General features: G+C 35.8%; 1 protein-coding gene across 1 annotated transcript in view; it reads right to left on the minus strand.

Annotated features, from left to right (window-relative positions):
- Nucleotides 1-9,657, minus strand: part of LOC149578547 (Aldolase-type TIM barrel family protein) — a 114,766-nt gene extending 105,109 nt beyond the window's left edge. Inside the window, exons 1-3 of the mRNA XM_089829763.1 lie at nucleotides 9,496-9,657; nucleotides 9,231-9,407; nucleotides 8,729-8,905 (exon numbers count right to left, since the gene is read on the minus strand). Of these exons, the coding sequence (XP_089685889.1) occupies nucleotides 8,729-8,905; nucleotides 9,231-9,407; nucleotides 9,496-9,612 (471 nt within the window). The 5' untranslated portion in view covers nucleotides 9,613-9,657. The remainder of the gene's footprint in view (nucleotides 1-8,728; nucleotides 8,906-9,230; nucleotides 9,408-9,495) is intronic.
- Nucleotides 9,658-17,060: the final 7,403 nt, after the last annotated feature.

A 17,060-nucleotide genomic window follows, 5' to 3' on the forward strand; every position in this document is an offset into this window, starting at 1 on the left:
GTGGGGCCCAGGTATGGTATGTCGACGCAGCTTGAAGGGAAATATTAATACCTGATACTATATGTTACTCGGAATTAATGTGCTTGGCCAATGGAACTTTTAAATCCCTACAATTGACCATATTGTGGAGAACGTCTCAATAAACAACACAAAACAGGATGTGAAGATTGGCTAAAGTCTGAACCGTGTGAGTATTCTTGGCAGTAATAGTGTTGGTGGGTGAAAATTATACGGCAATCATTTTGAGCATGATAGTGTTGCTGCAAGATTGGTTGGTCCGACATTCACAAGTTCCGCATTTTGAGCAACATCGAAAGCAAGTTGGATTTAGTGATTTTTTTAGTGGCAAATCTTCACCAATTGGCTATTCCGTCTCTTTGGGAAATCATAATTTGGCGAATAAAACCTACATATGGGGTCAACCATGTTGCCGAGATATTAAATAATTTGGGGTCAAAATCCAAGGCTAATCGCTCATTAGTTTACACATAATTGGTCCGAATCCTAGTCCAATTGCCAATGTAATCTACATTTATAACACAATTATTTTAAAATTTTCGCCAACATTTCCCTAATGTTTTCTTATTGGACAATGTTATTTCGTCCTTAAAATAAAATAATATTTTCCCTCGGGTTGAGCATCGCTTACTATTTTACTGATGTGTGTCTCCAACTACTTTATGTTTTGGTCTTTGGGTCACATGTCCTAATTTCGAGAAGATTTAGACTTTATGGTATGTCATTTAAAATTAGACCCGAATTAGAGCTGAAGCCATTGATCTATATTACATCAAGGGTCCAAATTAATTCCTTTCACCATAAAAATGACAACATTAAACGTGATGACGACCAAGTTGGCAATAAAAAGGGCACATTTTTTATTGAATCTTAATGGATTGACATACTACAAGTACATCGTACAGTGTACACTTGGCATGTGGACCATGGACCACTTGCGACTATAAATTCACCAAAAAATTAAATAATCTCTCTTTGGAAAATGACATATTATCCAACTATATTAATAATTTGTGTTATATGAAATAATTAATTTGCCTTTTACATTACTAAAATGTTTATGAACGACAAAATAAATCGCCTATATTTATTTGCATACCAAAAAAAAAAATTAATTCGCCACAGTTATTATTAAATTTTGATACGAAAAGGAAAATTTCACCAATAGAAAATAATTCTCTCCCTTGCCTCGAATGAAAAAATCGCCCTCCATTAGAAATTTTTACTACATATTTAATGTTGAATTCACCAGTATTTTACATATTTCTTGGGAGGGGTTTCTTAAAGTTATCCCTGGTTGGATTACACTAGGAGTTTCAGTTTTGAGCAAAATACCTCCGACTGAAGATTGGGCGTGATTCTGAATATCCTTCTTGTTGTTATGATTTGAACTTGTCTGCAGCAGCCTGGAAAGCAGTCGGTTTGCTTACAAGAGTAACTAACTCTTTAATTCCAAAGATAAGTACCAAAAGCTACTATCACAGATGGTAGTTGGTAATTACTGGAGTCATGTGGTAATGCATTGCAAACCTTCTCTTCCATACTGAGTTGACATTCCATTAAAGGGGTATTCTAGTCCTCATACTGATATTACAGCATGAAAGAGATAGTTTTAAAATGGTTAATGTGTTTCATTAACTATGTTATAGATTTACATGAGAATAAGCTGTATAAACTAAGCATTTACCATTTTCAATATTAGTGGACAGTAATGGTACAACAACAAGTCTTCAAGGTATTCAAAATCTGCAAGCAGGTGGTTTGAGCAGCCCATTACAAAATTGCAATTACAGTCATGGAAGATCTAAAAAGCAGTGTTTTCTCATAGGAATTTAACAATATATTCAATAGCCTCAGCTAAGAAACTTGCAGAAAGAAAAACAATTGGATCAACTATACGTACTTGGGTTGCAATTAGAACAAATGAAGTCTTTAAATGATGTTCTCTCCAAACTAGAAGAGATAGAATCCTATTTGACCAAGGTAGAGCAAGCAGATTGCAGACTGTTAAATTGGACCTTAAAACCTGCAATGGTGACCTTGGTCCAGCCCAGGTTGATGGAGCATCCAAATAAACAGGTTAACCTCGTGGTTGCTTCTTGCCTCAATGAGATCATACGAATAACGTCTCCTACAACAGCTACAATGATGTGGTGATGAAGAAAGTTGTGCAGTTGATAGTGAAGAACTCGAAGGGCTTAAGAGTTAAAGGAATTCCTATAAGGCAGGCATGAAATTGCTCGACATGTGAGGACAATAGTAACCCTGGTCCTGTTTATGGGAATTATAATAACGAAGGCAAGGCAAAAGAAATTCAAACCAGCGCAGGGAAAAATGCAGATAAAATGATTTCAGACATGGATAAGGAACATAATAGTTTCTACGTTGGGGATTTGAAGGTTAGATTTGACAAACATGTTGATGAGGTAAGTTGTATCCAAGGTAACGACACAATGATGCCCTTGTATGATGAACCAGATGTTTCTTACACTCATGATATTAACTTCCATGAAAAGTCCAAGATGACACTACAAGAAGATAAGTTTTATCAACATAACAATAATGAGATACATGTCTTAAAGAACCAGTTGAAGGTTAGTAAAGACATGGCTGTGGCAGTAAAGACATGGTTGTGGCATCTTTGGTATGTTATGACAGCACTCACAAGATGATTGAAGATCTTTCTAAGAAGGTTCAAAAGAGAGTGGGAGCAAATTGGCTTGTTACTGATTTGCAAGTGATCAAAACAGCTCTTGAAACTATGAAGTCGGATTATTTGTATTTGTTTTCAGACAGGGATAACATTCTTAAGGTTGTTGAAATACATGTCAGCTAAATAAAGAAATGAATGAGATTATGGAGCTCAATAGAGAGCTTAAGGATACTCATGAAGCATTAGATGATGCTCGGATTTCCCTTCAGGAAGCAGAAAATCAGATTTGGAGCACAAAACATTCTTGGGAACTTGAGATAAAGAGAGGCAAGAATTTTTCTTAGAGGTAATTGATGAACTTGATAGCATTCAACAAACGTATGATTTGGATAGTTGCCCTAAGCAACCTAGTTCGAAAACTTCAAATCGCATTTAGTTTTTTGACAACCCTTTGTTTGAGGTAAATGCTGATTGGATTTCTGATAACCCACTTTTTGAGGTAGAGGAGAGAGTCTCTTGATTTCCAAGAAAGGGATGACCTTGACTTTAGAAACTCAAGTCAAGCTACTGTTCTTAACAATGAACCTTGGTCACGGGATTGGTGTGGTGAAGTGACTACTACTGCCCTTCTTCTGTACAGCTTTTACATGATTCTAAATTATAACTTATATATGGGTTGGATGGATTTCTTATTTCAGCAATTAAATAGGTCCTGGTGGAGGATTGAGGAGAGTTGTGTGTTGATCATAAGGAATGTTTTTTCAGCTTCATCCTTTCTCATGACCCCTATGTATTTAGGGACTCTTTAGAGTGATGATGACAGTATTATCTTTTTTGCGCCCTTGGTGTTGATTTCAGCTTTTGGGCAGCTCATTTCCTACGTCATCTATTTAGGATGGGTCGTCACTGCCTACTAGGTTATACATAACTTCTAGATACATTTTTATCTCATCATATCAGCTGGTTATGCCATCAATGTTTGGGATCTAGGTGTTGGCCGTATGTATCTATGGCCTGTTGAGAGCTAGGGCATAGTTCTTCTCAGTTTGAGGTTGGATACATTGGTATCAATGATGATCAGAGTTGTTCAGTTTACAGTTGCAGAGTTGCTTCAGAGAGTTATATGGGATCCAGGGATCCGGTTGAGAGATAGATGGCAGAGTGACATCTTGCTTCGCAGTAAGGCCAGTATTGTTTTCAATGGACTACAGGGCTACCTGCAGACTCGTATGGGATACTGGTACTCATTGCTTGAGGACAAGCAATTTTAAGGAGGGGAGATTTGTAATATCCCCTTTTTGGGACATTAAAAATATTGAAGTCTTATTTTATATAATGTTATATTTGACTTTGAAACATAGACTCAAAATATTAAAAGGTCAATTTAATGTTATACAAAGGACAAAAGGTCAAGGAGGAATAGGATGAATTATCAGAGAAAAGTTAAAGAGTCACAAGGGAATAGGACAAAAAGCTTGAGGGGAGTCGAAGAGTCTTAGTTTGTGTATTAATGGGGAAGGAGGCTCTTTGTTGGGAATGCTTGATTTATGATTCAGTGCAGTTTTCTCTCTTGTGAGAGTTTTCAGAAAGCTTCAGCTTTCCGCTAGTTTGAGGACATAGCATCTTGTGCTGGCAAACAGTGGATGCAAACCCATTGTCCCGAGAAAAATCAGTTCAAGTGTTTCATTCGCACTTACAGGTTCTTATTCTAGTATTCCAATCTGACTGTTAATTTGTATTTAAGATTGGGTTTTTATACTGGTTATTGTATTGTTGTTGTATAATGCAATAATGTATTTTAAGGAGTTATAAGAGTTTGCTGGTTTTATTTTACTGGTTTGTAGCACATGATTAATGCTTGATATCTTGAATGTTATTGTGAAATAATGGATTATATTCTTGTGGAGAATCTTTTGGATTTATTACAGTATTGTATTCCATTTGCCTATACCTGAGTTTGAATGTTATATTCAAGAAAAAGCTAGTCAAATATCTGTTGGAATTTCTACTGGTTTCTATTGTGTTCGTAATACACCTGCAAGTGTTTAATTCTGAATATATTCAAAAGGGAAAAACGAGTAAATATCTAGTTAGGGATATTTCAAAATTCACGAGACCTTTGGTTGTAATGTGAAGAGACTCCCTTGTATTATATATATCGCTTCAAGCAAAAGGCATTGTACACTTATTATCAATAAAGTGCTATTTTGTTGTGTGGCTGGGTTTTCCCCTTCATTTTCAGAAGGGTTTTCCCAGTATAACTTCTGGTGTATGTTGTATCTTTTGTATTTTCCTTGTTGTTTAACATCTATTTTCTGGGCAAATATCCAACAAATGTTAGTGCCAAATTCATTGATTCAATTCAACCAGCTTGTTTTCTTTGCAATTATTCCCTTGAGTGTTCATTCGTTCAAGAATCAGTGGGAGTGTGGTGATTTGGTCTAGCTTCAGTGATGGGATTCCAGCCATTCAAGCCATGGTTGACACTAGTTTCTATGTGGGAGATACATTCAATTTGGAGATAAGGCAAGAATGCAGATATAGCAAACAGAGCCAGTCAGAGCAATAGCCTCAATATCAGATAAAGAGTTATGACTCGATGCAGAGTTTCATCTGAAATACTGCAGTCGAAGTCTGTGGCTGTGAGATATGTTGTACAAGGTCTAGAATATATCTTCCATCCTCTATGCTGAATAAGTTTATATCTTGTGCCTAATTCCTTCTTTAATTATTCCAGATGTTAACATTATCAGATTTCCACACTCCATTTGTAAAATAACTTGTTTTCTAGATTTGATTGTGTGTGGTTTTTTAGCATCAATGTTTCGGATCACACTACATGATCCATCATCAGGATAGTAAAGATATGTATCATGCATCCATCATCATAAGGATATCTTTACTATCCTGCACTTTCTCATCCTGATGATGGATCATGTAGTGTGATCTGAAATGTTGATGCTAAAAATCCACACACAATCAAATCCAAAAAACAATTTATTTTATTCCAAATGTGATATTCTGAGTGCAGAGGATATATATTTGGAATTGCTCTGTAATAAGAAAAGATGGTTACGTGATTGAATAATATCCATATTCGGTTCTTTCCTTGTTTATGTAGATTCATGCTTCTTGTATGAAATGCATTTGAAATTACTAACTCAAAAAGTGTGGAGCCAAATCACAAATACCATGGTAGAACATATCTTTGTTGAGAGAACTCAAAGTCAATTTGGGCAGGTCTGATTATTGTACAATTGAACTGGAAAATAATTTGGAGTCCATTTTTCATAAGAATCTTGTATATTTTTTGCAATCATTTTTCAACCGTAACTCGGAAGCAGCTTGCACTCAAAGTGTTTGACCAAATGCCCATCTTATGAACTTGAGTTTTGTGGTGAAATCTAGGATGAATTTGCTAGGGGAATATTACATCTGTGTCTTCATGCATCCATATGTATAGTTTGTGTTTCTAAGTGTATGCTTTGTGCTTTGCTCTATATTTTTAATTGATCTAGAAGAAGAGAATAATTAAAAGAGAACCAATAGATATGAATTTGAGGTATGCATCACGCAAATGTTGATTTTGCAAATTCAAATGACATCATTATGAAATGTCCTTGATCCTTTTCTCCAGAAGATGAGAAAAAACATGTCTTAAGCTTTCCCAAATTTCTACTATCCATCATAATTCATATTCAAATAAGGGAGAAAACATATATGATAAGACTAGAGTTGCACGATGAAAGGTGGATTGTGGATGGGATTTCATGATCATTCAATCATTCCTTGACGACAAAAAACTTTGGGAAGGGAACGGTCCGACGTCCCCTTTTTGAAATAGGATATAATAATAAATATATAAGTAAAATATAAAATAATTAAATTAAAAGATAACATATTAAATTTAGTTAAGTTAGTTAAGTGTCAAAAGACATGAAATGAAAGGTCGTGACTCTGTCAAACATAGGATTTAAAAAGGCAGAAGAGCTTCATTGAAAGGGGAAGAGAGGAAAGAAGAGAAAAGTGAAGGTGGGAAGCAAGAAAGAATTAATAGAAGCGAACAAAGAAATGAGAAGAAAATAAGGAAGTGACTCCTTCAGAGGGCAAAAATTATGAAGGGTTGCGACTCCTTCAAAGGGCTTAAATGATGAAGGTTGTGACTCATCCAAAGGGTGGTAATTGTGGAAGGTTGTGACCTTTGCAATGGGTAGCCATGATGAAGAGGTGTGACTCTCCCCCGAATAGTAAGATATAAAGGGGAGAAAATTTCATTATATTATTCGAAGGCAACAAAGTCCATAATATTAGTTTCACACTTTAGGTTTGGACTACGTGTGATACTTCTCATCTTCATCATTTTAGATCATACTACATGATCCATCATCAGACGATGAAAGAAATTATAAGAATACTAGAAATGAGTGAATAGCTCCAGACTTGAGAATAAATAGTTATAGTTGTAGAATTGGGAATGTCGTGAGGTTTTCACACCATCACCCAATTAAATGGGGACCCACTCTATTTGTTTAGCTTTAATAGCAATAGTAGTTGTGGTCTTAGGTGGTTTGGGTTGGCAACATTTTTAAGTCTCCAAGTCCAAGAGTGAGTTTAAGAAATTTTGGCCTGTTGGGAAGTGATGCTTGTTTGGGATGTGAACAAGAGTTAAGCTAAGTTTGTCAAGAATACAGAATTCAAACCAAGAGATTAGGGATGAAATGAGTTAAAACCTTTGGAAAATTCTTTCTCTAGCTTCAGTTCAATCTTAGAAAATCAAAATAGGTTAGGGGAGGTAACATCATTGAAGGCATGTTGAATCCTGAAATTTGGCTAAGTCTAGAAGTTTCTAAAAACCCCCAGAATCTAGATTCTTTATCAGTGTTTCAGGAAGAAGTGTCTCGCCCCCCTCCCCCCCCCCCCCCGGAGATGGAGATGCATCACTGAGACATTTTGCATCTCAAGAGACCCCAAAAAAGGTTGGTTTTCCAATCTCTATATAGAGAGATGAACCCCTTTGTAATTGATATCTTGTTATTTGATAGAATATTAAAATATTGTGTTCTATTCATTATTACAATAGTGAGTAGTCATTTTCTCAAATGTTAGGCATCTGATGGGTAATGGTCGGCTGCCTTCACTTGGTGTGGGGCAACTGCCCTGATGTGCCCTGTGTTGAAATGCATATTGAATGCTGGATTGTGATGATTTATAGGGATATCACTAAGCAATAGATTTGTCCTCAACTAATTTGGTCAATCCAAGAGCTTCAATCAATTTGGGGGGCTCCAAGATTTTAACTTTGCACGAATATCTCCTCCAAGTCACTATGAAACAACATTTGAAAAGGTTCTCATCAAGTCCATTGGTCTGATTTGCCAACTTTTCAAACTGTGTCTAGCAGTTACAAATCAAATGAATTTGTCATCATTTAGTCAATGCCATTGTGGAATCTTCATATTCACTCAAATTAAAGCAGGTGAAGAAGTGCCCACCAAATTGATTCCATGTTCAGTAACCATATATTTTCTCCAGTAATAAAACACGATTTGATAGCTTTAACTTCCAATTTGAATTAAGTGATCAAGAATTTATGAGTCAGAGAATTTGATGGACTATAGAATACAATTCTATTATGCAAAAAGTATAATCCAACTTGCAAGCTCATCACCGTTGAATTTTGGGAGGTCTAGTTTGGTGTTGTTCAACTTGATGTGTTTGTCCCATTCTGATTCTCTTCTCTATAGGAGTTGTTAAGCGAACAGTATTAACTATATTTTCTTTCCTTCATCCAACCTTTCATAGCAAAGGTCCTACGGGTCCTGAGATAGTCATATTTGCTTGCACTAACAATGGGGAATGCAAAATAACTCAAGCATGCAGCGATAAACCTGTCGGTAAGGCTTCTGTTCACCATTATATTTATACTGCAGAGATTTAACAGCAACTTCTGAGCACCAAAACAATAAAAATAGGATCTTTATTCTGTAGATTTGAGGTAAAATAGCAAAATCAAAAGAGCTAATGGTGGTCCAGAGATGGCATTCATTATCATCTTACTGCATTGAAATTAGGCTGGAGGACTTTTTCAAACGGTGACGCTTTCTTTAATTCTGCAACGAGAGCGGGCATACCGGTTTCTATCTCTCGAGCCTTGAGCGCACCAATAAAATCCCTTATTGGAGGTAGGGTAGTCATACCTCTTTTCAAGCTTACAAGGGGTCTTCTCTCTTTCATCTGAAATGTACAGAGTGCGTTGTTATCAGAAGCAAGAAAAGAACTCAAAGGCAATGCAATCCATTATGATATAGGGAACTAGCTGAGTTGATAAAAATACCACCACAAATCTGTACTGAAATTACTTTAAAAAGAAACAGGTTATAAAAAAATCTTATGGTCAAAATTGATGCAAAATTTGTTCGTTCTTTCTTATCCTGGTGACGGGTCACTGAGCGTGACCCAAATGGTTGATGCAAAAACTTTCAAAATTATTTCAAGACATGTTTTTAACACAATTTCCATGGCCTGTGACGATAATCCTATGTTCAAAATTGAAGGTCACCTCCCAAATCTCCTTGTCTTTGTTCCATACAATCTTCTCGAGCAGGTTTCTGGGAGTGTTTCCTTCATTCTGTAGACGGAATTCAAAAGGCCCAACATAATGCAAAGGAGGACCTGTGGGAGGACGCCTTCTAATGCCCAGGGGCATGTTTGTTCCCCCTTCATCTCTATTATCACGCTGCAATTCAATTCAACAACAAACCCAAATGAATGGACAAGGAATACATTAGTCACGGAGAACTGTGCAAACAAGAGCCGAGTCCTACCTGCTGAGCATGAGCATTGCAGGGGAGGAGTCTCATATTCTTAATGGCAGTAGACCTTGGCCTCACACTCAATTGCTCCAAACCTATTAAACGCCCAAAACTCATGCTGCCTTCCATTTTCTTGTACGTTGCACAAGGTGCCCACTACAACTGCTGCTTCCCGCTCTCTAATCCCGTTATCTACATTAATATCTAGTCCCGTGCAATCTTCGGAGAGCTCGACCATGTCCAGATTAGCTACCGTCATTTCACCCACACATAGTCGTTATCAGTTGAAACTTTAAATCTTTCGATTTAGATTTTTGGTCGAATTTTGGTCATGGATCCATAGCCATTCCTTCTAGCAATGTGATATGATATGATAGATTTCAATGACATCTATGAGGCTGATGTAGCCTATGGACCTATACGATCAGGCCCCCGGGGCAGGAGCGGAACTAATCTAGTTGCAAAGTTTTGGTTAACTTGTCTCTCCTTCTATGAAGTTTGATAATCAGAGTTGTTGTTCTCTTCACTTGATCTTGAATAAGTAGTTGAAGTCCTTGTTCTATAATATCTCTGTATAACCAGATCTGATGTCACTGTATGCTAGGCAATCCTTGACAAAGTGCTGCTCCGTCTCTACTGTTCCCATATTACAGAATAAACACATTTTGTCTGCCGACTCTTCCTTTGGAACTTGTCATCTACCAATTTAATCGTTATCAGTTGAAGCTTTAAATCTTTCATTATAGATTTTTGGTCAAATTTTGGTCATGGATCCATAGCCATTCCTTCTAGCAATGTGATATGATATGATAGATTTTAATGACGTCCACAAGGCTTACATAGCCTATGGGACCTACACGATCAATCCCCCAAAGCAAGAGCGGAACTAATCTAGCTACAAAGTTTTGGTTAACTTGTCTCTCCTTCTTGGAAGTTTGATAATCAAAGTCGTTGTTCTCTTCACTTGATCTTCCTCGAATAAGTAGTTGAAGTCCTTGTTCTATAATATCTCTATATAATTGGATCTAATGTCACTGTATGCTAGGTAATCCTTGACAAAGTGTTGCTCTGTCTCTATTGTTCCCATATTACATAAACATGTTTTGTCTGCCGACTCTTCCTTTGGAACTTGTCATCTACCAGTTTCACATCACAGCCAGTGTGAACTAGTTCTTAGTTGAGCCATCAACATTTTTGCTTTCCAATTAATGGTTGCCCTTATATAGGCCTCATCATCATAACTAGTAGTGGGTTTAAATTCTTTAATGTAATAAGATTGTAAGACCCTTTCTCCAATACCATATTATAAACCCTAAATTTACACGAGTATGGTCAAAACTAGGAAGCATAAAGAAGTGAGATGACATGTCTATGTATCTCATGCATGGTATGAGACTGTTACTGTACACCTTATGATAGAATGATGATAAGTAGGTTCCGAAATTTAGACATGTCATTGTTGGCATCCTTCTCATTAATATTGGACCTGAAATCTTATTAAGACTGATATACATTGTAGTCATTATTGTCATAAGTATCGTATTCGAAATTTTATTAGGTTGGTAAGCTAAGACCCTATGGAATAAAGACTTGAGATGTTAGAAAACTATGTCAATGGGTTCATAGTATGTTATGATTTATTAGGGTAGTTATTTTAGGTGGCCATTGTGAAAGATGAAATTACACTCACCCTTGTGGATACTAATAATAATTATGGACAAAATTGCTATCGATTTAGATAAAAGCGTACTCAATAGAAATCGGCATGATGTATATATAATAAGTCAATTGTTGTACAAGTAGTATTAGGTGGATAGGCTACAGTGAATGATGATTAAGATGAAGATATAATATATTGACTAACAGATATAATGGGTTTGCCTAATGGCTGATTTTGAACTATGCAGACATGATTATGAAAACATCTTGATTTCTTGATAGTGGTGGTTTTAGAGACATATGCCTTATCATGTAATATCTCATAATAATAACAAGATAGTGTTAATAATCACACTATATTCAATTGAATCAGGTATACTAGTTGTGATGATTACATTTTGGTGATTTTGATCTAAGGTATGTAATCGAAACTAATTTTCATGTTGGTTGATTTAGTAATATAGATTCAACATTTCGTCATTATGATAGAAAATGGATCATAATGTGATGTGAAATTTTGAATTGATTATGATGATTTATGATTAAATGTGATGTGCAAATTTTGATATTTTAACGTTTTCAATGTTTCATTTGAAATGATTAAGGAATTCCATTGAATTATGTTAATATGGATCACGTAACATTTAAATTAATATGCATTTATGTCATGTATTTTATATAACCTCCTTGGACTACTAATGCTTGAGTTTAGTGTGCAGGAAGTGGAACCATGGAAATCTTTGGGGAAAACAAGGTCCAAACATGTGTGAACACAGTTTAGCCAAGGCGAATCTTTGGGAGATTCAAAAGCTTCATTGTGATGTATTTTATTTCGTAAATGTAAGCTTGTTCGTGTGTGAAATTTTCAATCTCAAAAGATGCATTAGGGACATGTTACGATGATGTGGAACTTGCTTTTATGTGTCACTTGACACTTGTGGATTTTGTGTGTTAGTGACATGTCATTTAGGGTTTTGGTCATGGTGGCATTTTGCCTTAAAACTAATTACTTTGTTAATGATTAAGTAAACCCACTTGACAAGGGCTACAATGGGTTATTATCAAAAGGAAATTCAAAATTTAGACTTGACTAGGGTTTTGAAGGGTCATTAGGTGGTTCCAAAGTGTCTTTTATGTGAAAATGAGTTACCCATATGATAGTATAACATGTTAGGGACCTAATTTTGACCATGATAGTGAATAGACCTAGGGGGGCCCTTTACCAATGCCTTCTAACACCAATTCAAAAATGGAGTTGTCACGTGAGTTCCTTCCCATATTTCCACTATGTCAAAAATAACAAACTTAGGGGGAGACAAGTTTGTAAGAGGGAGTGGCTTGGTGTTTTTGCCAAAATAGTTAGTGGGAAAGCCTTTTTAGAGAGTCTTGGACAAACTAGTGGAGTGTTCACCCACTCTCTAATTTTAGAGACTGTTAGGTTTATGGAGGAAGGCTAAGGGAGCTCTTCATCAACTATCATTGCCTTTAGCTTGGACCAAGGTTGGTACTCAAACCATGATCATTTTGTTTTTGCATTGCATGATGAATCTGCAAGTATGAGTGTTGTTATGGGATCATGTATTGTTGTTGTAATCTTTGTGTTGTATTGTGATTGTGCATTGTGTTTCGTGCATTTTCTTAGTTTTCTTCCTTGATCTCCTTGTTTTTTTTAAATGTTGAATTTGTTCATGGGTGTGAAGGCTTCACTCACCCTTGGGAAGGAAGAGAAGCCTTGGGTGAAGGGGTTAGTTGGGCTCAACATTGTAGTTGAGAAAATCTACCTCATGATGAGGAGTTGTTCTTTCTTTCATGGAGTATGGGCTCCATTGAAGCCATATGCATTTTGTTGTTTTTGGAGGAATAAGTGTATGTGTAAGAAGGAGGAGATTTTATGATAGCCTTGAGAGGCAAAAATGAAATTCCAACTTGATTTTTTTTTGTGTTATGGATATGGCATTCTCCTCTTTGAAGAGTCCACCTTCACCCAATGTGTTAATGATTCCAATGGTGAATCAATGTGCAAACCTTGGAAGGGATTGTTATGTGTAGTGTTGGATGTTTTCATGCATTAACAAATGTTGTATGTGTGTATCCCATTTGGGCTTTGTTTCCCCTGCCCGGTGGGTGGCTTCTTAGAAACCTAGGATGGGAGGTGAGCCTCCATGGTTCATGCATTGCAAGTCTTGTGCTCCATGGATCAATAGGAGCTGATCAAAGTTGCTCATTATGTTGATGTAACATGAAGAAGAAGCTTGTCTTGTGCATTGTCCTTGTAGTGGAAAACTCCCCATCCTATATACCTCGTTGAAATGTATGTTGCAAGGTAGAAGTGAAGGATTTTGTGAGAAGTTAGTGTATAATGTGTCATTACTATATTATCTTTCAATTGTGTGCAAATGAGATGAAATATTGATGTATCATTGATAGGTGTAGTTGCAATGTATCATGAAATCACTCCAAGAAGTTTCTTTACTATACTCAATTCTCATCGAAGACAAATAATTAGGCATTTGATGGTATCTCAATATAGAATTATGTAATGACCTGGGAAGTATATCCCAACATGCTTTACATTGTAGAATATTTTCATAATGTAATTCATTCAATATGTCCATAGCTACAAAGAACTTGTGAGGACATGAGAGGTTGGATTTCATAGTTAGAACTGTTGATTTACTCAACTTTGGGTAAGATCTCTTAACTTTATACAACTAGCAATTTTTTTAAAAAACACAACTCCAAAGTTAAATTCCTTTGTCTCAAAAGACACTCATAGCCAACTAAATGATATACATAACCTCAACAACTTTAGTAGATGGCTAATCCTAACATTTAAATCCAACCTTATGGTCCTACAAATTTGTTAAAGGAAAGAACTAAAGGATCCTACTCAAGAAAATCAATGGAAGGGTCCAAGGGTATGAGTCTAAATAAGAAGGTTGGGAGAGTACATTAAACTCTCTCGCAAATGTATGGGAAGTGAAAAGAAATTCACTTCCCAAATACAGAGTGATAAAATAGTCTTAAGATATTCTCCCTTGATTTATTTTCCCCATCAAACAATTAATAAATATAAAGCCTATAGTGCCTCCCTATAACCTAAGGCTACCTTGATTGGTACAAGTTTTGATGGGTCAACTCTATGTCCCATGACAACAATATTCCTATACATTCTACAACAAACAACATCACAATAAAATAATAATAATAATAATAAATAAACAAACGTATAAATTTAAAAATAGAGAGAATGATTTGTAATTATACTTAAATAGGAGCTTTAAGTTTCCAAATGGCTTAGGAGGGAGAGAGATCACATGACCCCACCTCCACCTTCAAGCGCACTTCTCTAGGCGCTTAGGAAGAAACGCCTAGGAGGGATGATTGGACTCTCACATCTACATCAACCGACAACAACTTGTGTGTAGTTCCACCTGATGTAGCCCTTTGATTTTCCATGCATGTGAATACGGCATGAATATTTGGTAATCAAGTTGTTGGTTAGATAGTGAGATAGGGTTTAAAATGATGTAGGAGGGGGCTTGAATATTAAATCACATTGGGACTAATCATTGTTAATTAGGCATGTCGATTTTAGGAAATAGGTGGTGGTAAGGGCCACATGGGAAGTAGATTAAGTGGGTGTAGAGTGTGAATATATTTAGTTATAGAGTGGTGAACATTTAAGATAGGTGTAAATAGTGATGTTTCAGATGTTGATGATTAAGCTAGTAGTAAGGTTGGGTGTAGACATGTGTAGTTACATGTTAAGGGTAAAGTATTAGGAAAAGGGGATAGTAAAGTAGGAACATAGTAAATAAGGCTAGAATTTTAGATATTAAACTAAATAATTATGTTTTGGGATTAAATGTAAGGTTAATAATGGTTAGGTGGGGATAAGATAACATGAATGTATAGGAGGATGGGATTGGTTAGCAGGTGTAATAAACCAATTATTTATTTAGGATTAGGAAAGTTTATGTATAGTCTAGTGGAGAAGTGGTTAGAATGAAAAGAAATATTTGGAAATAGAATAGTAACTTTTAATTGGTCTTTTTAAAAATTGTCTTATTTATTTATTTTCATTAAATAACTGTATGATTATTTATTCAACATAAAGGGTTGGTAAATAGCAATACTTCATAGTAACTTGGAGAATAAATAATTGGTAATTGAATTACAATACCTAGCCATAAGACAACTATATTAGTTGGAGTTAACAAAGGACAAAATGTAAGATTTTTAGTAAAATAAGCATACCTATATCATGATAACTAAAATAGAATGTAATGAGTTAAGATGGTACGACTTGTAATCGAAACATTGAGGAAAGTCATGAACATTTTGACATTCGCAAACAATTGAAAATTATTGCAACTACATTGATACAAACCTTGTACCTCACATACATAATGTCTTAGTTCAAGGATAGGATGTGGATTTCATATGAAAATATTGTCTAGCTCTTATGTTATAACCCAAATTTCCAATGAATGGTAGAAAACTGATTGGCCTCCGATGGAAACTTGAAGTACTAAATTTGAAATGAAAATAAATTCTTCCACGTGTACTAAAATTAATTACCTTCAACTCAATGATCGATTAAAGTAATATTCTGACATTCTTGAGGGATATGAGTTGTTATACACCTTAGTTCAATAGAATATTCATAACAAAATATAAATATATGTGTATGCACTATCCTTTACTTCACATTTCAAAAAAAAAATTGTTGGTTGTGTTTTGCCTTGTAAAAGTTAGGGCATGACAAAGATTTTTTTTCCATCCTATGTGCCTTGTACATAAAATATTGCAAAATTTTTCCATGACAAACTTCTTTATTTCTTTAATGCTATCTGGGCAAGTATGGATGTTGATATCTCATTTTCGCATCCATTTGTCATTTTGTTTCATCCATGTGCTTTTTTCGCCTGACAAGTTTTTCATCTACGACTAGCTTGGGCCAACTATGTGCTTCTAGACCATAGGTTTTCTTTAAATAGCTTAGCATCCAGACCAATGCGATGGCTTCTAACAGAAAGGAACCCACCTCTGCCAATAAGATCTCATACGACACCGTGGTCATGACTTTAAGATTGTTTGTGATGAAGTGTTTATGAATTAGTTCTACCTGTCACCATTTCTATTTAGACATACTACCACCCTACACTTCACATCCATATAGAATAGCCGAAGTGATCAACAAACCAAAAAGAATTTTCATGGTCGTCCAATCCCATAATTCTATGCTCCTGCACCCATTTTGTAGAGAATATAATGCCTTCCAGCCCCCTTGGATCCTTTTTGATATGCATGTATCCTAATTGAGTTTGTTATAAAAATCTATACCCAAGTATTTGTACTCCTCCACAATCTCAAGAGGGTTACCCTCAAACAGGAACTTGTCTTGTATACTCCTATTCTTCTTCAGTGAGAAGATCATAACTTTGGTTTCGCTAGTGTTCACTTGCATTCCCACTTCATGGCAAAAAATTTCTGGTGCTTTCAAGTGTTCTTTCAAACCTTTAGTTGTTCTAGCAAGTATGATGAGATCATTTGCATATAAGAGAAATCTTATCACAAAGTGGGCCAGTTGTACCCCCTTGCCATTGGTCTTGTTTATCCATTCTTCTAACTTGTCAACATAGAGCCCAAATAATGTCTGAGATAGTGGACACCCTTGTTTAACCCTGATGTTGCTGCCAAAATCTGTTGATAGCCCTTCCATCATTCTGATTTTAGCTTTGACCTGCTCATACAAACTGTGAACAACAAACCTAAGTTCTTCAGGAACTTCCAACTCTTCCATTCTGTCCCAAAGTTTGATATGTGACATTGTGTCAAATGCTTTTTTAAAGTCCATGAAACAATAGAAAGCCTCCACACCTGAGTGCCCCAAATTTTCTTTATCAATATCT

The sequence above is a fragment of the Cupressus sempervirens genome, chromosome 1, assembly GCF_028749045.1.
Source record: "Cupressus sempervirens isolate cs-2001-9-10 chromosome 1, ASM2874904v1, whole genome shotgun sequence".
NCBI lineage: Eukaryota > Viridiplantae > Streptophyta > Pinopsida > Cupressales > Cupressaceae > Cupressus > Cupressus sempervirens.